Here is a 24,600-nt window from a genome sequence, read left to right on the forward strand (position 1 = left end):
CTGGGTGCTTAATAAGCATGCATTAAAAAATAGGCGTAAAAAATAAATAAAAAGCATGCGCGTGACGTCATCGGTCAGTTCCGTTTAGCCGTTTACATGGATACGAAAAAGGCACCGTTTTCAAAGTTGCACTTTGAGACACGTCTTCAAAAGTCTAAACGAAAGGTCAAGACGCATAATTTTTTTGCCCTTTCAGTTGAAAACGGTCTCGTGTAAACGGCCCCTTAGACCATGTCTGTTTTCTTGAAAGACATCTACAGTATATACTATTGTAAAATTAATATTAAGGTATTATTGAATTAGGCTAAGGGGTTACTGTAGGATTCGTGCCTTGACACAAAGAAGGGCACCTTCTTACGAAAACTTCCGATTTTATTTATTTCCGAAAATGAAAAAGTCAATTATTATTTTCTACATTCATTCATTCACCTAATCTTGTCTCTATTTTATCCACCAGGTGCACGACTATTTAAGAAGTAAGCTCTGCTCTCTGTATGAAAACGATTGCATCTTCGACAAATTTGAATGCGTGTGGAACGGATCTGACAGGTCGGTTTTACGCAGCTACAATATGAACAATTAACCAATTCTGTAGATGTCTGTAGAGATATTAAATAATTTCATTTTCTCTGTCCAGTGTGATCATGACCGGCTCCTACAATAATTTCTTCCGAATGTTCGACCGTAATACAAAACGCGACGTGACGCTGGAGGCGTCTCGGGAGAACAGCAAACCTCGGGCCATACTGAAACCCCGCAAGGTGTGTGTGGGAGGAAAGCGCCGCAAAGACGAGATCAGCGTGGACAGCCTGGACTTCAGCAAGAAAATTCTCCACACGGCCTGGCATCCCTACGAGAACATCATCGCCGTAGCAGCCACCAATAACCTTTATATATTCCAGGATAAGATCAACTAGACCGTCTTTACCACCTTCAGATACTCATCAAGATGTGCAGCGCTGCTGTATATCGAAGAGTATGCCAGTGTTGGTTTAGTAGGCAAATGAAAGGAAGGAAGACATTTATGATGTAGGGTGATAAATACGCTGAGTAAAACGGCAAAGGTTGTGAACAAATGCTGCCAGATTTTCATGAACAAGAGCCGTCATGCCCTGCACAATCCCTCTTGCAATTATGTATTAGCATCTCCTCCAATTCTTCCTGAAACCTTTGTTTATTTATTGTATTTATTCATTTCTGTGCTTAAAGGAAATGCTTGACTGAGTGCAGATGTGCATTGAGACAAATGATGTGAACTCGAGCATCTTCTATAAGGCAGGAGAATAGAAACGTGAGCAGGGGACAACACAACACATACCTTCACTGACTTTTCTTATGTTTATTTCACGGACTCTTTCATGGACATCCTGGCATCTGAAACAGAGAGGTGCCTTTATTTCAAACATGTTGGATGTTCATTTATTGCGTAACACAAAGCCCTTCTGATTTCTGCCAATATGGCAAAGACGGACTGATCTTTGTTTAACTAGGAATGTGTCTCCGTGTTGATCAAAACACAAACAATCTACGGATGGAATCACAGCGACTTGATTGGTCCTCTTGAATGGAGCGCTGAAGTAAAAGTCAATCTCATTGAAAAGGTCAAAAAAGTCATGTTTAGTCATTTTATGTTGTCGTCTTGTTTTGATGTAAACATTAATAAGCTGTGGTGCCTTCTTTTCGTATGTGGGTACTGAGGGGCGGTTGGGTGGGTTTCGGAAGGGTGGCATTTGGGTCGTGAAGTGTGAATGTTTCTACAAGAAATGTGAAGAACAGCTTCGTGTAAGCTGGGAAAAGAATTGCGACGTGGTTTTTTGAGTACGCAGAAATGAAGTACTTGAATTTTTCATGATATTCTCTCTACATTATCTCAGTATGCTCATGACTTTACAGTATACCATTGTTTTGAATTCTTCAGTGCTGTGCCGGGTGAAAAGTATTATTGCATGCAACATGACATCAACAGTGAGCCAATGAACGAAGAAAGCTGTTCTGTACCAACAAACAAACATGTCTAACATCATCGTTTTTATTCAAACAAACCTGTTTTCTTTTTTGTCTGAGACTGTTATGACGTTGTCCTCATTCAGCTGTGTCCTTTTGGCCTGAGGATGACTGGAATGCCGGTATCATGATGTAGCCTATACATGACAAACGTGAAGGTTAAATGATATCAGGGAATTTTGTGTACAAATGAACCAGAAATATTCTCCTCTGAAGAAAAAACGCTTCAGTTGAATTCTTAATGAATCAAAGTTTTATAGCTCAGAATGTATACATGCAATTATTTGCCATGCAGTCTTTATGCTTAATGGAATTCGTTGAAATAAAAAGAAGACGAAAATGAAGTTGAGATTTGTCTATTTTTTCGTACATTTTTCGTCGGTTTGCCAGTCAGAGCGGGAGTTTAGCAATAACGCCATCTTGTGGCGGTTTCACCGACAGACTAGCTGGGCTAACGTAAAGTATCGCGAGAGACAAAGCGCGTCTCTTTAATCGCTCTCGCGGGATTTGATGTCATTACGCGATCAGTCTGCAAGCGCCGCAGGAAGTCGTTGCAGTTTTTGGCATGCCAACCGTGTTTATTGTTGTTATTTCAATAACATTGATTTAGGTTTTATACATATTTCTCTTTTAATGAAATTTATTCCAGCAGTGCTACTTTTTCTTTTTGTCGCCAAGTTAATATGAAATAATAATAAATGCATTCATAACAGGAAAATTATACAATGATTATAATAATGATGCTTCAGCATCAGCTTGAATCTTCAGATGAATTACCCTCATCAAACTCATCAAAACCTTTAGAAACACAACTATTTGTCTTTATTGTGATCACATGAATTCAATAATGCGGAATAAATGGGAGTGTAAAAGATTATAGCTGGATCATTTAACCTAGAAGGCATCATGAAAAGTTTGGTCTGAAACATTGGAGGTTGGTATGGAGTATTAAAACAGGGACTATTGGCCGTATCTACCCGAAAGATCAATATGATTTCTGGGAAGACAACTTTATTAAATCTAAGCAATTTTGTTTGAACGCTTGGAATGATTAATAATAAATCGTCAGTCAATATAAACTACAACATCTTGTATATTCTAATATGGGTATGCTAGTTGAAATAGCAAACATCAATTCATTAAATTTAGGTCTTGCTCTAGTGTGACATGCGATGTCTTAAACTATTTTAACATTCTTTATAATTTAGTATGACGTCATATTACTTTCACCAATGTTTGTCACACTGCAGAATCATTCATAATACATATACTTATAAAAAATGCCCTTTGTGAACATGTTTAATGCCAAATCAAGTTGCGCATGTCTCCTGAAATGAATTACCCCTTTTTAAATAAATGAATAAATAATAAAACCTAGGAAGTATCTCGTGCGTTCCTTTGGGTTCTATGTACCCTTATATATTCATACAATTAACCACTTTGATGTCAATTAAATTGCTATGAACTATTAATCTGTTACGGTATATAGGCTATTGCAAAATGATACTAGTCATTTAAAAATATCTCACTTCGAGAAACATATTCAGCACATATTTCCAATGTGTTGTGGATCCAAATTAAATCCCTCATCAAAATTCATAAACCTTCTTCATATTTCCATTCGCAATCATCTCTCCTTTGTCTCAGACAGGAAATAAAGAAATCCATCATTTCCAGGACAATAGAGGAAATAAGTTTTCCTCTACTGGAGACCACAGTGTAGCAGTCGGAGCTTATTACCCGAAATCATTTTAATTGGCCTCGAGAGTATGAAATTAAACTGTGTGTCAGCTGGAGACGGCCCCTGTCAATCAAAGCATCCTTTATAACGCGCTTCGCTTGCGCGCTTTGGCATTTTGGAGAAGCGCGCGGTCGAGAGCGCACGAACTGATTCATCCCAGATTGCGCGGAAGTTTATTTCACTTATTCTTGAGAAAGTATCTTCTTCCGCACATTCTGCTGAGTTCTGAGTTCTATGGAAATGGATAAATTACCGAGTACGAACATAAGCGCCGGGAACAGCACCGTGGATAGGCGCTCGTTTCTAGAGCGCAGTGGATATCAGCACCTTGATCAAGAAGACCTGAGGGTTTTGATTCCGGTCGTGCTGGGAATCATTTGCGTCCTTGGTTTTACCGGGAATGTAACGGCTATAGGAGTCCTGATAACCAACGCGCGTAAAGGGAAGCTGTCTATAGTAAATGCGCTTATCCTCAACCTGATGCTGGCTGATGGTTTGGTCCTGGCGTTTGCCGTTCCTTTCAAAGCTGCCGCATATTCTCGTGCCACCTGGACGCTGGGTTTGTTTGTCTGCAAGACCTGTGACTGGTTCCTGCACTCCTGCATGGCTGCAAAGAGCTTCACCTGTTGCCATCATGGGCAAAGCTTGCTACAGGTATGTCAGTAACCCCACCAAGCAGGTATCAATCCGGTTGAAGACCATCTTGGTTGCGCTGCTCTTCGCTTGGCTTCTAGCGTGTGTGGTACCAATACCCCAGTGGCTCTTTGCAAGTCTTCAAAGAGAAGCAGGCGGAGTGATTTGTGTGCAGTCTGTGCCATCTGATGCCCATGATTTTATGTCAGTGTACGTGAAGGCGTACCCCCTCGTGGCCTATTGCACACCATTGAGCTTTGCCTTACTTTACTTCTGGAAGGCTTACGGACGGTGCCAACACAGGTCGAGTAAGACCCAGAACCTGCGGACACAGATCAGATCTCGCAAACTGACGCTCATGCTGTTCAGCCTCACCGTAGCCATGGCCATCTTGTGGCTCCCTCAGTGGGTGTCCTGGGTGTGGATGCGGCACGCATTTGAGACTGATGGCATTTTTCCTCCAGTCATCTTCACTCTCTCCGCACAACTTCTCATGTTCTCTATCTCACTCGTCAATCCTCTAATCGTCTTGGCCCTTTCCGAGGAGTTCAGAGAGGGTTACATAGACCTGTGGCGTAGGCTTACCCTCCGCAAGCAACCAGCAAAACACAAGCCAGGACCACACACCCCATCCGCCCCAAAATCTCCCACCCCGAGACCTGAGACATCAGCCCACCTACCTCCCCATCAGTCTGAGCAAACACCTGAGAAGGAAACAAACCAGAGTGCAGGAGAAGAAAGTCCAAGCAACAAAGATGGAATAGTTCTCCAAGATGTAGAGCAGTTTTGGCACGAGAGGGAATCTGGCTCCCAGTTGCACGAAAATGACCCTGTGCCCTGGGAAAACCAAGACCTCAGTGAAGGAAAACAGTAAAAGACTCCTGTCCATGGCATTACAACGGTTATAATTTATCCTCTTTTTCAACACAAAGAGAAAAAAAATCTGACCTCACTTGAATTGAACACCTTACAAAATCATAAATGAGTTATGGTTTGTATTGTTTGGTTTCTATTGTGATTTGTATGTTTCTATGTATACCTCTTCTCCAAAAGAGAAAGCTGGTTTGGTATCATTTATTACAAGTGCTAATATATAGAAATGACTTTGTATTATTTGTATTGTATGATGTTGGTTGAAGATTTAATTGTACGTATTATATATTACTATGGGTAGAGATATTAGTAAAAAACAGCGTTGACATCTTGTGAACATGTTCTTTATGACGAAAGCCAAAAATCTGTGTGTATATCCATCATCTGCCTATAGTGTTTTTTTCTTTTTGTTTGAAAGCCTGTTTCGAGCAAATTCAGAAAGCAAGATCCATGTCTATGGAAATTTAAAACACATTCTAAGAATAAATATTTAGAAAGTGCATTTGTGTAAAATAATAAATTTTAATACATTACTGACAGTGGAGTTGTGTTTTTTGTCATCTCTTTTAAATTGAACAAAATAAATACTGTCAAACGAGTGTAAAAAATGGGTTGCTTTTATTCAAGTTCAGCTGTACATAAAGCAAGTCCAAAAAACACGATTTTTTAAGAAACATCTGAACAGTTAAATTAAACTGTCTGGCCAGGTGACATGGTCCCCTGCCAGTGCGGTCATAACACATTGTAAACAAGCTAATGAATACATCCGTACATACTCAGCATCTAGAAACATTGTACATGTTGACCAAACAATCCGTTAAAATAACAAATGCAAAGAGAGGCTTTCATCCTTCTTGAAAATCCCTGTGGGTGACCAAATAAATCTTCAAGAAACCGGGAGGATCCCCCAATTTGAACAAATCACAGTTTCTAAAAACAGAAAATAGATCTTGCGATGGGTAAACGAAAACACTTTCAGGTGAGGACCAGGCTGACAGGAGGAAAAACAAACGGGAGGTCAGACCTTTCAGGACATCACCAGGCTCTTCCATTGACACACCATCTAATGCTGTCCAACCCTTCAGACAGGACGGATGAAATGTGTTCTTAATACTCTGTGGCCACAAACCTTTCGAGTTGATTAAAAAAATACTTACTTGGTATCTTATGTTCACCGTGTTTGGTTATTTCACATGTCTGAGTTAGGTGTGATACAAATGAAACAGATGTCATCTGTGTCAGGAGTGTATGAATGGTGAACGAAACAAGTCTAAGTAGTGATTTCAGAATCCGTTTATCCAATCCAAACCATCGCTCTGAGGTATACAGCCCTGTTTTCTCTAGAGTCCTTCTGGACTGTAGCGATCGATCCTGCGGTTTCTGGGAGTCCATAATATGATTTGTGGATTTGGGAAGAGGAAATGATCTGGGAGTAGTGCGCGTTATCACTTGGTAGAGCGTCGGGTAGGTTCAAAGGCGGTGGGAGGGGGAGGTGGTCCCCGGCGGTCCAGCTCTTCCACATATGACATCATAAGTTTGTGCCTTTCTTCTGGCACGGACTCCAGAATCAGATACCTTTTATCCTTCTGCAGGATCTTCTCCATGTCCGACAAGTGCTGATCTGACTCCTGCATTAACTTACGTGATCTACAAACACAAAAAGGACATTGAAATTAGTCAAACATAATGGACCCCCCTCTCCATACAAAATGGTTTACTCATGTTTTACATTCACTGTGCTTTCAAAATGAACAATACTTTTGTAAAGACCATAAATATAATGATTTCTGAAAAGAATCACAGACTGGTGATTTAAAGAGTCTCACTTGTAGGTGATAAACCTGGTCTCCTTCAGGAGTGTTCTAAAGTCTGCTTTGGCTGTGATATACTTGTCTTTGATGTAGTCATCAAACTCTCTCTGGCGTTTCTATAGTGACGGCAAAGAGGTGAACATTAGGAACAAATCCTAATTATAACAGAAACATTAACCTTCCACAATAGAGAGAGTGACACGTCTTTTTGTATTAACAGGCAAAGGCGTTCTTTACCCTGTCACTGCCGGAGAACTTAATGCATCTTGGATCTTCTTTAATGAGCTTCTTCACTTCTTTCCATGTCGACATTAAGGAGATCTAACGTAGTGTAAAGATTTAAAGTCAGTTAATTCGGAGATACATTAAGAAACGTGACTCGTGTGACAGTATAAAACTCCTTCTCACCGATATTGTCTCGTCCAAAAGTTGGCGAAAATGCTCCTTTTTCTTTTTGGCGAGAGCCTCGATGTGCTCATTGAAGAGCCTCTCTTTTTCATCTCGCTCTAAGAGAGAGGAAGACTCCCAGCGATGGTCCTTCCTCAGGATCCGACGCGTCTCCGACCAGTTGGCGTCTGATGATTTCACCTGTCACATTCACAACACAACAAACTCAATAATCACACATTAAATGATGAATAAAACAAAAATAAAACGAAATATTTAATAAGTAATAGATTTTGTAGGCTAAGCACAAATTGAGCATTGCGGTGAGAGTAAACAAGCAATAACAGGTCTGTGTGTTTGTTTACCATATCAGACAAGAGTGCTTTAAAATGCTGGATGGCCTCCTCTCTCTTGTGCTGCTCTCGCTCCCGATCGATCTCTTTGGTCTGTTCTGAGCGAAACCTCTGCACCGCCCGCTCTCTCTCCCTCAGGCTGGCCTCGATCCGGGCCTGCTTCTCCAGTTCCTTCTCTGTCTCTGAGTTTGGGTTCTGCAGGGTATGAAGACTGAACTTTAGAAACAACTGACCACAGACAACCACACATTCAACTGGTTAAGACATCAGCAATGCAAAGGGTTCGATTACTAGGCAATATACAACCCTGTTAAATATATACCATATAGATATATAAAAAGATGTCTACCATTTTTACTGTCCCTGCTACAAATGATAAATTACCATTGCAAGTCACTTCAAAAAGTGTCTGTCAAATGCATTGATGATTTCTACACATTCCTCCGGGGTTTGTCTATATACGTCACTTGATTTGTGTTGAGAAGCTTGTGTTAACCTTGGCAAGCCGCTCTACGTAGTTCTTGAAGAGCTCCTCTCGGACTGCTGAAGTCTCCACAGCTTTATAGCGAGGGTCGGTTTCCATCTTTTCCTTTACTTTGCTCCAGCGCTGCTGACCATCCACATGATAATCTGACAGAAGTTCATAGAAGTCCTGCTTGACCTAAGCAAATACGAATAAAACACGGCAACATTAAAGTTCAGGTGCTAGAGAATCTGATAAAGATCTGAACTGGCAACTAAAGGTGCAAACCCAATAACCATCGTGAGCCAGGCAGTTAAAACCAGGTGAGTTAAAGTCCCCGTGAACCGGAAATTGCAATCGTTTTTACTTCTGTATTCTGACACATTTCCGAGTGAAAAGGAATTTCAAAGGAGTAAATGAGTGGGCGTGGCTTGTGTTTTTCCCTGTGAATTGATTGGATGTGTAAAAACAGCCATTGCATTATCCTATGAAACTGGCAGCAGACTGACAGTTGAAGGGGAGGAGTTAACGGATGCTCCGCCCAAGCCGTATAGTTTACGTCATTTGAGATGGATAGTCATCACAGGGCGGAAGTGCATTTTATGATTTTAACGGAAGATTGTGAGGGTACATTAATTTAAAAAAGAAAATGACCCACATTGATAAACCACTTACTATTAAAGCTGTAATATCTCAAGAAAAAATAAGAAATTTAAATTCCATATCAAATTGTTGAAATTCTTCAATTTTCCAAATTAAATTCTTATAAATGACTTAAAAATGTTAAAACTACTTAACTGCTATAGGTTTTGTTTTGGCCATTGCAAAGCTAACAAAAAGTCACTAAAACAGTTAATACAGTTTGATAATAATATAGAATGAGACGGGTATCCTCCGGCATACCCCACCTGGTGAACACTCCCTCCCAACCTATGCCCCCCCCCGCACAGGTGACATTTCACTGGCATTAATGTTTGATGGCTGACCTTTAGCTGTCAAAAGCAATCAGCCCCGACTCTCTACACTTAACCCCAGCCACCGAGACAGTGAATGTTTGGACCAAACTCCAGGACACATTACAGCAGATCAACTTACACACAGACAGTCTCTCTCTCTCTCTCTCTCTCACTCTCTCTCTCTCTCTCCTGTTTGTGTATTTGACTGTGCAGATATGCAATGCAAAAAAATAAATCTGCAAATATTGTGAGAATGACCAAAAGATATTGTCTAATGATGGATGGGTGGTCTTAAGTTTTTGCAGAAACTCCTACGGAGCATTTTGTGTTTTTACAGTCTCAAATGGCAGGTAAAAAAACGGTTCAAGATTGACCGCTCAGCTAAAGGTGGAATAAGATGTTTGCAAGTGGTTGAATGACCCAGAACAAATACAAGAGGACCAGTGGTGTGGTGTCATCTTTTGCTTCCATTAATCAATGTGGTATATAAAAGATAAAGTAAAAAAATACACTTTTTTCTGTAATGTAGCAAATACTGTCGTTTTGAATTCTGCAAAGTTAAATAAGGCAAGTTAAACTTTTTACTGATACAGATTTTTGGTTTTGGTTTTCTGGTTTATCGTATTAGGAGTAAATGGGCTTTCTTACCTTGTCTCCCCGGTTCTTTGAGTTCTCCTTTTCCTTCTTTCTGAGGGTCGTCATAAACTCGATAAAAATGGCTTCTCTGTCTTTCATCTTCTCGACTCCCTTAAAACGTGAATCCCTTGCGTGTTTGGAAGCAAACTCACTAAATGTTGTTCTGCAAGGTAACAAAGTGATTTAAGCAAAGATCTATTTTACACACAACAAATCAAACAAACAAAACTGTTTATTGTATTAAAATGATATCTATCTCACCTGGCGCTGAGTTTAGCTTCCTCCATCATTTTCCTGAAGTCGTCTTTCACCTGCATGATTTTATTCTTCTTCTCCTTTCGTTCCTCCTCAGCACGAGTCTTCACATACTGATCAAACACCTGCAGAGGGGACAGCAGACATGTGATTATATGAGATGAGTGGGTTACAGTACATACAGTAAATATGAAGATCAATCCCAGGCTCTGTCTTAAACTATAGTACCCAGTCTACTAAGACATTTTAGGCACACTCTTAACCTTGCTGGCAAAGTTAAACTCTTTAAAAGCTTTTTGTACGAAGAATTTGTGCACACCATGTACTTTTTGCACTTATAATTATTAATTATTATCTTTATTAGCAAATAAATCACACCTAAAATACCCTAAACTACCATATTTGTGGCCATTAGAGTAAAACAACAGTTGTTTCATTTCGACACATCTAATTTGAATATTGAGTAACATCAGATGCTATTTTGGATCCATCACCTATAAAACAACACATTTCTAGAACTTTATTCATTATTTTCCAGTGTTTTACACTCATGAAAATATAAATGGACTGGATTTCAATCTATTTCAAAGGATCTTGTATCTCTATATTGGGTCTTTTTTTTACGAAACCACTGAAACATCATGGCAGTAAAGATTTTAATTATAAAACATACAATTTGGTAACACAAAAATATCACAATAAAGATAATTGTGTTCTCTACCTTGGACAAAACATAATTTTGATATTGGAATTCATTATGTATATTTTTGCTTTTCCTGCTGAAAATCTCATAACCGTAACGCGTCACGAATTGTCTGAGAGCATTAAAACGATAGGATGTTTTACTAGATGTCCCTAAATGACAAATAAATATATATTGAGAGAATATTCATGCATAATAAAAATGAAGAAATAAGTGTCCATGACTGAAATTCTCATCCTCTGTAAAAAATATATTTACATTATGTATGTAACGTTATGATTTTATTGTAAGGAAACAGCACCTTTCAAATGGCTAACAAGTTACCAGATTACTTAATAAGATTACTTTATATTTTTCTAGTTGAAAATATTTAAAAGATTATCGTCACCCTCTGTACATTCTCATTACCAATAGAGGTAGTTTTCAGCATTAAAAATGTTACATGTATAATTTTCGATTAAAATAATTAATTAATGTCTTATGTACGATTAATAAAAATTTGCTTAGGCATCATGGCTTCACTTATATTTGCAAAACATGGAACTAAAAGTTTCAAATGGTAATGGTAATGAGAACTTTGAAGGACTTATTCTGTAAAACAAATTTTTAAAAACTTTTTTAAATGTTTGCCTTTAAACACGTCATAACTTGTTTTAAATGAATATAAAATGAAATTTGTTGATACAAGTGATTTTAAAAAAATCATGTTTGATATCTTGACACCGAGATTTTATGAGAATCACCCATATGTGTGACCAATTAGGGAGTTTTACAACAGTTTCTAATGGCAGCTGCTCATGTATGCAGCAGACATGGCCTTTCAGTCACTCAAACGACTTTGAAACAAACAGGACAGCTAAATAATCATATACGTATATACACAGCTAAATAAATACCTGTTTCCTCTCTTTGGGATTCAGCAGTAGATATCGAGGATCAAAAACAATCTTATGGAGCTCCTTTTCCCAGGTAGAGAACGCCGATACCTTGGTAAGAAAACGGAGACACAGAGGTGAAAAAATGAGTCGTGGAATCATATCAACCCCCCTCTATTAATTAGGGCCATTATAATGAGGAGAGTGTTCGATAGGTGAGCCCCTCTGAGCGTGTTCCCCTCCTGCGGCGCTAGAGTCAGGGTGTGTAAGCCTGACGCTTTTCATCCTGCATCCCACCATCCCTAATGAATGACACACACTCGACAGGTGGTCCACAGCTTCCTTCTCGCTGCCTCCAACCCTCTTTCTTTTCCCACAACGCTAATTGGCGCAACAAGAGGGGTGTAATTATATGGGGGGCCATCGGCAGCTCTTCTGCGATGGCTGTATGTGCAGCCGTACGACGAAGATGAGGATGGGGGAAAGGATCTCGCCTTGATGATGAGACCCTTTGACTGTAAACGTGCCTTTCATCTTTGGCACAGGACGATGAAGTAAAGGGCAAATACCTCTTGAAGAGATCTCTGTCACATACGCGACATGTGCGATTATTTATATTTCATAGTAGAAACATCAAATCTGTTGCCAAGGGGAGGTGGGAGATGTCTCTGATCACCTGAAAATGTCAGGTGAGTATTTTAATGAGGACTGAAGCTTAAAAACAAACGACGGGTTTAACCTTTCAGACCAGAAATTAAATAAATATCTCGCCACGCAGGAATCACACCCAGCCAAAGCGCTTGGTAGTTGTCCGCTGTTTGGTTAATAAAGATGTGGCCGTACAAACACATAGATTGAACGCACTTCTAACATTTAAGAATAGGAAAAGAGTATGGAAATTAAGTTATGATTATTATCATTTTTTAGTACCCATCATTAAACCTCTGCACGTTATTGCCCATCTCTTAAGTTTACCATGTGCATTCTGGGATACTTTTTAAACCATATTGGAGTTGACATGTACTTTCTATGCTGGGCAATTCACTATCTGTTCTAGATTACTAAATAAAAAAATAGGGGTATTGTATGTGTTTGAAATTGACAATTTGTCTGCGCAATTTATATTTGTCTACAGAACTTCAAGGTTTTAAGCCTTCAGATCAAACTTTTTTTAAGATCATCAACATAACCGAATAAATGAGCAGGAATGTCATTCGAGTCATCTGTTTCTGTTTGTATGTAATATATCTACAGTACGTATTTGTGTTTTACCCCTCGTTCAAGCAGCATGTCTTTAAACTGATTCATCCGGGCCTCCTGAGGAACCACGGCTCTCTCTCGTGCTGCCTTTAGCTCTGCCTCCATCGCCGCCTCCTTCTCTGTGTCAACATCCTTCTCCTCTATTCTAATGCAAACAAACAAACACAAACAACCAATAAGCAGGAGGTGTGAGATAAGGTCACGTCATGCTTTTGAGTGCCGCTTCTTTTTGCATGAATAATTAAGATCAATCAGATGTCAAAATTAACACTCATCCATGTACACATCTAGTATTTGAATGATTAATCACTGCACATTATTTCAAATGACAAAATGGCTTGTCTTTGTAAAAGACCCCCCAAATAACTTCTGTCATTTACACACACTCGAGTTGTTCCAAATCTGTTTAAATGTCTTTGTTCTGATGAAAACGGAGAAAGACATTTGGAAGAATGCTTGTTACCAAACACTGACTACCAAATAGTAGGAAAAATGGCAATGGTAGTGATAAGTTCCCCAGAGCTGTTTGCTTTAGTACATTCATCAAAATATCTTCTATCTATAGAACAAAGAATTTTATAAAGCAAATTATTCAACTTTGGTAGTCAATGGTGGCCAATAACTGTTTGGTTAGAAGAAATACTCCAAATATCTTTCTCGGTGTTCATCAGAAGAAAGGCATTTAAACAGATTTGAAACAACTCGAGTGTGAGTAAATGATGACAGAATTTTTATTTTTGGTAAAACGGTTACTTTAACCAATAGTCACATAGTGATTTAGGTATAGGAGTTGCATCGGACGTGCACGCACCTGACCCCCAGTTAACTTCCGGTTTGTGTTTGGCTAAAGTCTTCTAATAGAACTATATATATATTTTGTTTCGTTTATGTTAATATTAATTAGTAATATTATTTAACTATTTAATTTTTTTATTAAATAAGCAATTTGTTGAATTTTGTTGTATGTTCATTTTATTAAATAAAGAATGTGTTAAATGGGTCCTGTAGTTTGGTCGCATTTAAACAAAGCATATGGTATATTGACATGTATCGGTTGAGCTTGGTAAAAATACTGGAAAGACAAGTCTAGCCAAGTAACGGTTCTTTGCGGTTTATTTTGATTGTTATTAGGAATAATATTAAGGCACTCTATTGTATGTGAATGTGTACCGGAAGTTCAGTTGGGGTCACAAAAGTGTTCATGCACAGTTATGTTTTTTTATGTTGTAAAGATGAAACCTTCTTTTGTAATTAAATATTGCTAAAATTCTTACTTTCTTCTCTTGATCTTGCTGGCTTCATCATCCATTATGTCTTCAGCTAAAGTGGATTCGGGCTCCTCCTTAGCCAGCACTGTGTCCCAGGAAACACACAAACAAACGAAAGAAGGTTTAGATGGATTGTTGAAATACATTTGACACGGAAGAAAAGCTATTTTAAGGAGAACTTTATAACATTAAACAGTATAATGCAATACCTAAGCAAGGTCACACGAGATAAAGCAACAAACAAAACGCTTAAAAAAATCTTCAATGATGAGTTTTTTTCAAGACATTTATTCTTCACAGCAAGATCAAACTAATATTAAACCACGTGTTTCTATGGAGATGACCTTTACCCAGTTTGTGGCTGTTATCCAGGCCTCTTTTGTGTGGTGGTTCCTGAATGGCTTTATCGACATCGGCACGACCCACCAGCTCCTCCGGCCGCTCCCACATGGACAGACGTGAGGTGGGGTTATAATAAAAGACCCGCTCGTCGCCCGTCCACACCACGCACCTATATGACACAATCAAATTCAAAACACGTGAAAGGTTACAGTACAAGCGTCAGTTCCTCATCTGCACTCTGGGGAAAAACTGTGTGGAGTCATTGGGTTAAGAAAATAAACGACTAGTTGCCTACCATGGTGTGCCAGGGATGGGTGTTGTAGCCACAGGTTTTGCTTTTACAGCTGCTTTCTGTTGATCTGTCATCTCGGCCTCTTTCAGCTCCTAAGATTAAGACACAGATGAGGTGTGAGCTTTCTTTTCCATTTAAAAAACTCTCAAATCTGAGCTTGTTTCTAACCTCTCTTTGTTCTTTTGGAGGTTCGATTTTTGAACTTCCAACCTCCATGTCCATGAGTTCAGCATCGATCATGTCCATGGTTATATTCTTGATCTTCTCATTTTCTTTTTCTGTTACAAAAACATGGAGATGAACGTCTGTAAGATTTCAGAAAATATTTTTTTTGTTGATTGTTTAAAAACGTTTGCATTAATCATATTAAAGCAGCACTTTTGAACTTTCGCTTCTGGGTCCACCCATGTGGATGATACCTGCAACTCCTGTTACAAGTGTCGTAAATAATATCGCTGTATAAGCTAACATGTGGGCAGCAATACATTTGAATTGTTTACAAAGCTGATGGAACCGACGAATGCAGAAACGCAGTTTGGAAACCATATTGCACTCTTTCGCAGGAAGGGGACTGTATGTACCAACCCGAACACAAAAGTTAAATTGTGTGTTTTTAGCCTCTAGGAGGTTGCTCAGGTAGCAGCGACTGTAGAATTTGACCAGTTAAGAATTGTCCTGCCATTGAAATCATTTTTGAGACATTATTTTAAGGTCGAAAAAACTACAAAGTGTTGCTTTAATTCAATTGAAACATGCAAGCCATATCTATAATTGCAGGAGACAACCTCACAACTTGAGTCGTCACAAGGATATCTCTAACCTGTCTTTTTTAGCTCCTCAGGTTTGTCCCAGGTGGTCTCCTGAGTGTGTTTATTATAATAGTAGGACTTTCCGTCCGGCGTTCTGAACTCAACCCAGTCGGATGTGCCCATACCTCCAGGCAATCCTGAGGGTCTGGCTGCCATCGCCATATGATGGGGCATCATGGGAACTAAGGGTGGTGCCATGCCAGGGAGCATTCCTTGATATTACACACAAAAAATCAGAATCTGTTCAAAACATGTCACTATTCTTAGCCACATTCAGGAAAAATAACGGCAGTGTAGATAAATAAACTGCAAAAAATGACTTTCTTAGTAAGTATTTTTTTCTTGTTTTCCAGTAAAATTGTCTATAAACTCTTGGATTTTTTGATGAGCAAAATGACCTAAGAAAATAACTCGATTTCACAATCGCACAATTGTACGGAAATTTCATTTTTTTTATTAAAAACAAGACTTATTTTATTCAGTTTGCTCATAAAGAAAATGCTTCATGATTCAAGAATGTTTAGACATTTTTATTTGGAAAACAAGAAAAGAAGACTAACTAAGAAATTTAATTTTTGCAGAGTATAACTAAAAAGAAATATGTGATGTCACAGTTGCGACTTATAGAAACGGGTTAGTACAGGTTTAGTACAGCAAAACGGTCAACTTAATAAAGGATTATAAAAAGGTCAAGACATGTTCTAAATGTATAAAAAGCACGATGTCACATGCAAATGAGAGTATCACAATATCACAAGAAAGAGACACAAGGGATGAACAACAAACCACGACAACAGTGTTATCTGATTTTCTACAGCTGTTTTTAATCTAGGTTGCTGCCTAGAACTCCACTGTAATTGTTTTTGACAGCCTCAAATGTTTTGCTTACTCTAACGTTATTCATCAAAACTGTTAAGTCAAAACAAGCGACATGATGCTGTTAAAAGACACAGTTAACATCATATTAAACTTGAACTGTTATGGTGAAAACAGAGGGGCGTCTAATTTTGAGTAATTGATTGTAGTTAAAAAAAGCATAAAGATCAACAACAGTTACTAACATGCCATAATGGGGAGGGAATTACCGTTTTTGGTAGGAGAGATAGTCTTTACATAGGGACAGCTTACTATCTGCATCATTGCTACACCTGAAAGAGCGTATAAGCAAGCACAGAGTGTTGGAAAAGAGACGAAGCCACTTTCACACATGAAACCTGTTAAACGGCAGTAAAATTGATGAAGTCCTTTTAGCATCCGTCCAATTTGACGACCTTTCTTTCCACAACGTAGATCAGCAACCCACATTTCAGATGCAGTAGAGTACCTCTGAATGTAAAACCACATGATGTTAAATAAACAGAAAAGGATGCATGTGTGAAAGTGTCGACTACTGCATCTGGGTGAAATACATGACGAAATTGCAAGTTTAGGAATATTCTACACTGCGAACTGATCTAAGAACCCCTTGTCTTTGATTAAATAATATCTGACTTTGTTGCTTGGCAACAAGTGCACATGAAAATGGCAGATTACTGCCATCTATAGAACACGGAACGTCACTTCTGCAAAAGTCTGAATTCATAATTACTTTTAAACATAATAAAGCCTTCTCTTTAAAACCTCCTGCTAACCGATGATTTCCAGAGGTTAGTTCACAGTCATTCAAAGAACAGAAAGGGAAAAAATATATCTGACGAGTCTCTTGTCAAACTACACACATGCTCTGATCGAGGAAAAAGACAAAAAGACAAGGATTTATAACCAGACCAGGGAACAAAGGTGTGAAAGGCAGTTGCATTCAAAGACCGCTAGCAGAGCAGAAGAATGTGTAACGGGATTGTCGGTCAAACCTACCGGGAAGTGGAATAGGCATGCCGGGCAAAGGCACTCTGAAGGGGGGCACCATGACAGGAGGAAATCCCGGCATTGTAGCTGCTTGCTGTGGCACAGTGTGGGGCAGTGCCATTGGCATGGGCGGCGGTCCTGCCGTCATGGCGACCGTAACCGTTGGGGGATTGACAGATGCTAATTGGGGTGGCAGGGCAGATGGGGTTGTGGTCACAACAGCCGACATTTCCACGACCTCTGGGCCTTTAGGGGAAACAATTGGGAGACATAAAAATAAGGACAAATTTTCACAAATTGAATACCGAAAAATTCAATGACATCAGAACGTACCTGATCCAGGTGTCGGGAGGAGGGGCGAGGCTGCAGTCATGCTGGGGGAAGGGGCGGAGCTTATGGGAGTGTGAGAGCTATGCGAGGTTGCGGTGCTGCTGAGAGCAGGTGGGATGCCGGGAGATGAGCCGGGCCCGGTGTTAGCAGCGCCTGCTGCGGCGGCAGCCGCAGCCACCTGACTCAGCATGAGCGGACCCAGCTCGGCCTGCTGGATCACCTTGACACCTTCAGGCTTCGTCCAGGCTGACTCCCTTGTACGTGCGTTATAATAATACACCTTAAAGAAGAATTTATAAGGTATCATTTACCCGCACTTAAAATGGGAGTGCATGATAAAATGTGTAAAATTCTCTAACATGTTAATTTAATAACAATAATAACATGAACTGATAAAAGATTTCAATAAATCAATAAAATAATCAATGTATTACATAATCATTGTAAGATGCCTTGACTTATCGATTCCTTCCGCCATACCTTTCCTTCTGGACTCTTGTTCTCCACCCAGATCTCCTCTGTCGGGGTCAGGGAAGGTGGAGCAGGAGAGGCTGAAGGAGGAATTCCCGGTGGGAAAATCATGCCAGGTGGAGGTGGCATGGATGATCCTAGCGGGGGCATGAATGGTGCTCTCTTTCAAAACACACAAGAAAGATTATGATGAAAATACAACGGAACACATTAACAGGAATGTTTCATCTTTGTTTTTCAATTGGCACAAAGTTGTGTCATTTTGGATTTACATGTTTTGCATTCAAAACAGATGGCAATCCGTACCTGTAAAGGTGGGGCACCCATGGGTGGGGGCACACTAGGATCAAAAGGGATTCGTCCGAACGGAAGCTGGGATGGGGGTGGAGGACCCCTCATCATGGCAAAAGGAGGCACGGGGGTGCTCAGTAACGGTTGTCTGCGGGAGGCGGGGTTAGTGGGAGGAGGAGCAGCGGATGGGAACCGTAGTGTTGGCTGCTGAGCCATGCTGTTGGGTAAACAAATATTTATTTACAGAACAATATCTGTACACCATAGCTGCAGCACAAAACACACCCTGCTAAAAAGCTTTATGCTTTATTTTTGCCATTAAAACCATGCTAAAGTTTCCTCGTGTAGTGTTTTATTCCAGAAGAATTTAATAGCGTCCCATTGGTTCCCACCACCCAGATAACGTTTCATCAATATAATCAATAAATCACATTACCATTAGAGATCATTATGTTTTCCATTAAAACCAATACAATTCCTTTTTTCCTATTGTTTTTATTAGCGCAGCTCGTTTTACTCTTTCACACTAAACTCCCAAAAATCGTGCGATTTTATAAAGGCTTAAATACACAAATACGGGCATTTATTTCCCACGCTAATTTCTAGCAGCTAGACTGAGAGAAATAAAAAATATCTACATAAAGATCCATTCAGTCATATGCTGTTATTGTGCCTATATCGTCAACGAACTAACCGAACAGACCAGGCTTAAAAACGCGGAAACCGGTGAACTTGTAAAACCGTCCTATTGCATTATTAAAGAAAACCCGAAGTGCATATATAACTGCTCGTTGGTTTTACCCGAAATGCGTAATATAGCGCTAAATCAGTACCTGTTAGCGGCAAGGCCAATGCTTTCTGCATCTGTGTGCTCCGCCATCACTGAAAAACAATAAAAGTCCCACTTCCGGTCTGGGGATGTTCAAATTTCTCCTTCTATCAGGATGTCTGCTTAAAATAAGCTTATATTCCCCAATATTTAACATTAAAAATATTAAGAATACGTTGTTGTGCTTTTAACATAAAATTGCAATAAACAATTATGTAATGTGTATGTAAAATATTCTCAATTTTATATAGAATATAAATATATATTTAGTATTAAACTTTACTTTATTCACATATTTTTTTTCACAGATATTTCGTTGTTTTTGCATAGCTTCTATTTTGGATAAACTGACTTCCTTTTATGAGACCGGAAGTACACAAAACGCAAGGCGCTCACGTTGGATTTTGTCATGGACACCGTACATGCTCGTTTCAAAGATAAAATCGGCGAGGTGCTTTTACCTGGCGATGTGTTCAAATTCAGTCTTCCAGAAGGTGGAGACTGTAATGTCAAAACTGAAAAAATAATATGCGGTCCAGGGCTTCGGAGAAATGGCGAGGAAGTTCATGTGTGTAAAAGTGGAATTCTTCGCCATAAACAAGCAAACCTGTACTGGATAGACTCTCAGCAGAGACGGGTGAGAGACTAACTTACAACAAACCCCCCTCTTCACCCTTTCTTGCACCGTTAATGTTTCAGACATGTTCATGGTTTATCTGGAATTACTAGAGAACTTCATTACAACTTTGTGTATACAAATGATGTAATATGTTATTTAATTAATGCTCATAGCGCTCCGTTTTGTTTGTCACCACCTAGAATCTTTAAATACATACATAGCATCTTTAACTGTACATTTTAACACGTAATTTAATGTCGTTTAAAACATGTTATTTCCATCTGTAACTAATCTTATTCTGTTATTTCCACTTTAATTCTTCGCACAGTACATCCCAACAAAGGGTGAAAGTGTCATTGGTATTGTGACGGCAAAGTCTGGAGATATCTACAAAGTGGATGTTGGAGGAAGTGAGCAGGCATCCCTTTCGTATTTGGCATTTGAGGGATCTACAAAGAGAAACAGACCTAATGTGCAGGTACTTTCGACAGCTTTATCAAGCCACATAGTTTAAATGTATTTAATAGATACTTAAAATGTTGTTACATTTACTCAAACCCTTCTGTTTTTGTCTCGTTTAGTCGTTCTTCTTCAATGTCTTCCCACATTCTATTTTGTATTTACAAAACAATAAATAATTAAACTGTATATTTCAATTTAGGTTGGGGATTTAGTGTACGGCCAGTTCACAATTGCAAACAAAGATATGGAGCCTGAGTTGGTGTGTATAGACAGCTGTGGCAGAGCCAATGGGATGGGGGTGTTTGGAGCCGATGGCCTGCTTTTTAAAGTCTCAGTGGGTTTAGTGCGCAGGTTTGTGTCCACAGCACCAACATATCATATAATCATTTAATACAGAGTTTAACATTTGCAAGACATCTATACTTGAAAAAAAGCTTCACAGCAAAAATGCACACATTCTCTATTTCCTCAGACTTCTGGCTCCTCAGAGTGAAATAGTGAAGGACCTGGAAAAGATTTTCCCTTTTGAGACGGTTGTTGGGCTGAACGGAAGAGTGTGGGTGAAAGCAAAGACTGTTCAGCAAACGCTGATAGTTGCCAATCTTCTGGAGACCTGTGAGAACATGACCTCCCAACAGAGACAGACACTATTCAAGAAAGTGACAGAAGGCTCCTTCTAGTGGACACATCATATACCAACCAGTGCAACCAGAGGTGATAAAACCACATCATCAAATGTGGATGGACATTTTTTTTCTGTTGTTTGTTGTGGGTGATGCACCATTGAAGTGGCCCTTTGTCTTGTACTAAAACATTGTACATGGAATATTTTGCCTACAGCACATGTTTGTATTCCAGAAAAGTAAATTAAATTCCTCTGATTTAGTTTTTTTGTATAAATCTGGTCTGACACTTCACTGTTTACTTAAACATCATCCACATAGTGCACTAAATGTGGATAAAATATAAATGTTTGCTAAACAAGACATATTTGAAGTGGTTTTATATTCTGTATCCAGAGGGGGGCATCATTTCCCTAACTGTTTCAGTGTTCTTGCTGTTTTGTCGACCTCCTATTCATCATAGTTTCAGGAAATTACATATGTTTTCTGGATAATGGAAGGCCATGATTTTAATCAGCACATTTTATATCCTCTTTTTGGGAAATACTTCATTTTCACATGATGAACATTATTCTTTAGCAAGACAACTGTGTCAATTCAGGCATAAATTGTGAAAAGGTCAAACTAGTAAAGTAAAGGTCAAACTGGTAAACAATCCTAAACTGGTTTCAGTCTGGTGTTGTTTTTCCGATGAAAAGATAAGGATCACCAGTATTGGCATGTTGGGAGAGCAGCCAGGGAGTTCCAGTCTTCTATAGATACGCTGACTCCACCAGAATGAGGAGGGGGGGGTGTTCATCTTTGCCCTGTCATGTTATAACAAAGGTCTTTGGTACACACGAAGCCAGAGCTAAAGAAATATCCCACCTCTGTCACTGCTTATCCAGTAATATTCAGGCATTCCTCACGGAATCAAATGACTTATTTTCCTTGCTGGCTTTCGGGAGCTGTTAGACACAGTTGAAATGATTTAAGTGTATTTTTATGATTTAATTATATATAATCAAATTAAATTAGAACTACTTAACAGTTATTGATCCTTTTCAGAGGTTTAACGTAAATAAAATTTTGGACACATAATGTTTGTTTGTTGTTGCTGCTGAAACCGATTATACCACTTCATAGGAAAGGAGAAAACGCACAATTGGGGTCCTTGTCTAGATTTATTTTGTGAGAGTAAACATCAACATTGTCACACAAGTGGCAGAATCAAGGATTTCAGAATGCCACCTATATATTTGGGATTGAATACAACCCCTTAAGATCTATATCTATTGCCATATGCAGTGATTCTCTATGCAAGTGAGAAGTGAGATCCCATGTGGTCATCGATGAGTCTGTAGTTTGGATAAAGATGCTGACCTTCATGGAAAGATCATCTGAGCACATTACAAATTTTCCGCGCGCTCTTTGTTATCCTGAAAATAAAAAAAATGAAATTACTTATGTATGCAAACAAGCTAGCAAAGCAATACTACAGGCGTGGGAGACATGAGCTAATCAAAAAAGTGTGTTTGAGATCTAATAAAATCTGCCTTTCCTGAAACTATGAAGCCAGCTCTAATATAAAAGCAAACGGCCTAAAGATCTTGTTTTAGTATAATAGGCCAGTTAGACCAATTAGTTTAGTTATCCTATGCCACAAGCATCTTAATAGCAGAATAAGTTTAACAGCTTCCTTGCGAGCCTGATCTCCAGCCTGTTAGGACAAGCGTTCTTTTCACAAATATGTTCTCACATCTCTACTGAGAAACACATACCTTCCATTCTGCTACATGTGTGGCTGTAGGCTGATGGGCAGAAAGTACAATGAAACGATTAAATAGTATCTTCCGTTTCGCCTTTGGTGTGTCAAAACGCTTGGTGTGTGGTTTTCGCTGTTATTCAAAATATTTGTAAAATACTGGAGATTTATTATTGCGACGGGTGAAGTCGAATTTGTGTCTCAATGAAACCCAGAGACAAACATTTAAATAAAGTTTATTCTGTCAGTCTTCTGTTAGTAAAATGAGAACATTGAGTCAATGCATTGAATCACACAGCTTAAAAACAAACTTTTAGATAGATCAACAATTTTCAAGAAGTTGCTCAGCCCTCACTGGTATATAACACAGTACATATGGAATACTCTTCACGTTCATTGTATGGAAAGTAGCTGCCTGGCTAATCATTTTTATGCTCCACGGAAAAGAAACATCATGGTTTTGAATTGCGCAATATTAGGCGATGACATACTTATTTTTACACATTGAATAGTAAGTGGCACATATAATATTCTAGGGAATGAGTTAGGTTTGCTCATCAAAGTTATGTAAATGGCAAATCTCCTCCAGCTGCCTGCCACCGTCTCCTGCGTCTGTATTTTCTATGAATGTGCATTTATTGTTTCTCCAGGGTCTTGAGCCCATGAGCGGCAATGAATCACTGACTGTGCGTTCAGTGCCAGAGAAAATAATCCCTGCCGAGAAGAGAGTCTTAGTGGGCCGCTGTCGCACAAGCTGAGAAAACTCTGCTAAAGCTTTAATAACAAACACAGGCTTGACACCGATGACTCTGCTGTCTTAGTGGATACAACAGATTCATTCCTGTCCGTAAGATATAAATTAGATGCACTGTCATGTTCTGAATAGTGGTCCACTTCGTCTTTATCTTCTTTATGAAACCACCGTATGAAAATATTGATACGCATTCATTTATCAACATGCATTCATCTTAGCCGACTTCATCTGTTAAAAATAAATTACAGTGCACTCAATGTTATCAGTTTTTGTATTCACTGAGAATGGAACGCATGTCCTTGAAGCTGTTGGCACAACTTTATTTTCTATTGAAATGTTTCCCTTATAACAGGAGCAAATGTCATAATAAGGGATAATTCACCCCAAAATGAAAATGATGTTATAATTTACTCATCCTCATGTTGGTAATCGATAACATTGGCTCCCACTGACTTCCATATGCATTTCTCAAAATATCTTCTTTTGTGCTTCATCTACAGGTTTTTAACCACATGAGAGGAAAATGTTTTTTTGGAGTGAACAGTCCCTTTAAGATTACTGTAGCAGTATCGAAACCTCAAATGTTACTTGGAAAACATTAAGACCAACCAATGGTTTTAGAATTGCATGCGATCTGACTTCTTAAAGTAAAAATTTTACTCCTTGAATGCATCAGAATGATTATTGCATGTAGAGTAAAGGAAGGATCCAACATGAAATGATTAAATTGCTTACAACCCTTCATATAGCCTCCAATTCCTCCAAGGGTGCAAAACTGCCGTTGGGTATTCATCACAGGGTTTGTGTGTCTCAGTGCCATCTGTTGAAGCCAGAAGACTGCTGTCACTGTCTCAATATCCTTTCTCTGCTCTCCTGTCATGTTCTGTACTAGTCCTGGACGTTTGCCTGTACAAACCTGCAGCTGTCCGGCCTCTGTTCTATACCCAATCCTTCTACACGCAGATATTTCT

General features: G+C 39.1%; 4 protein-coding genes across 7 annotated transcripts in view; 3 read left to right on the forward strand and 1 right to left on the reverse strand.

The window, feature by feature from the left end:
• ppp2r2ba (protein phosphatase 2, regulatory subunit B, beta a) overlaps positions 1-2,348 on the forward strand; it is a 42,740-nt gene extending 40,392 nt beyond the window's left edge. For all 3 annotated transcript variants that reach the window (XM_056769799.1, XM_056769800.1, XM_056769798.1), the window contains exons 8-9: positions 458-549; positions 638-2,348. In XM_056769799.1, coding sequence (XP_056625777.1) covers positions 458-549; positions 638-917 — 372 coding nt within the window. In that variant the 3' untranslated portion in view covers positions 918-2,348. The remainder of the gene's footprint in view (positions 1-457; positions 550-637) is intronic.
• Positions 2,349-3,877: 1,529 nt separating this feature from the next.
• Positions 3,878-5,572, forward strand: gpr151 (G protein-coupled receptor 151). The gene is given in 2 exon segments (XM_056770177.1): positions 3,878-4,369; positions 4,371-5,572. Coding segments are annotated over 2 exon segments (1,272 nt in total). The 5' UTR covers positions 3,878-3,979; the 3' UTR covers positions 5,253-5,572.
• A 278-nt stretch (positions 5,573-5,850) lies between these two features.
• Positions 5,851-19,478, reverse strand: tcerg1a (transcription elongation regulator 1a (CA150)). Of its 2 annotated transcripts, XM_056770239.1 has the most exons (21): positions 19,432-19,478; positions 18,614-18,815; positions 18,317-18,469; positions 17,840-18,116; positions 17,516-17,752; positions 16,747-16,809; positions 15,673-15,873; positions 15,021-15,130; positions 14,856-14,944; positions 14,569-14,729; positions 14,225-14,303; positions 12,963-13,095; positions 11,712-11,801; positions 10,119-10,237; positions 9,870-10,020; positions 8,299-8,463; positions 7,815-7,997; positions 7,471-7,650; positions 7,300-7,383; positions 7,078-7,178; positions 5,851-6,898 (listed from the first exon to the last, which is right to left on the reverse strand). In XM_056770239.1, exons 1-21 carry the CDS (start codon positions 19,476-19,478, stop codon positions 6,697-6,699), a joined length of 3,027 nt encoding a protein of 1,008 aa, XP_056626217.1. In that variant the 3' UTR covers positions 5,851-6,696. The 2 variants fall into 2 exon arrangements, with proteins under 2 accessions (XP_056626217.1, XP_056626218.1); XM_056770240.1 differs by lacking the exon at positions 16,747-16,809.
• Positions 19,479-19,811: 333 nt separating this feature from the next.
• exosc3 (exosome component 3) lies at positions 19,812-21,793 on the forward strand. Its single transcript, XM_056769887.1, has 4 exons — positions 19,812-20,064; positions 20,375-20,524; positions 20,708-20,859; positions 20,981-21,793. Exons 1-4 carry the CDS (start codon positions 19,837-19,839, stop codon positions 21,186-21,188), a joined length of 738 nt encoding a protein of 245 aa, XP_056625865.1. The 5' UTR covers positions 19,812-19,836; the 3' UTR covers positions 21,189-21,793.
• Positions 21,794-24,600: the final 2,807 nt, after the last annotated feature.

This window comes from Triplophysa dalaica, chromosome 16 (genome assembly GCF_015846415.1).
Source record: "Triplophysa dalaica isolate WHDGS20190420 chromosome 16, ASM1584641v1, whole genome shotgun sequence".
Lineage (NCBI taxonomy): Eukaryota > Metazoa > Chordata > Actinopteri > Cypriniformes > Nemacheilidae > Triplophysa > Triplophysa dalaica.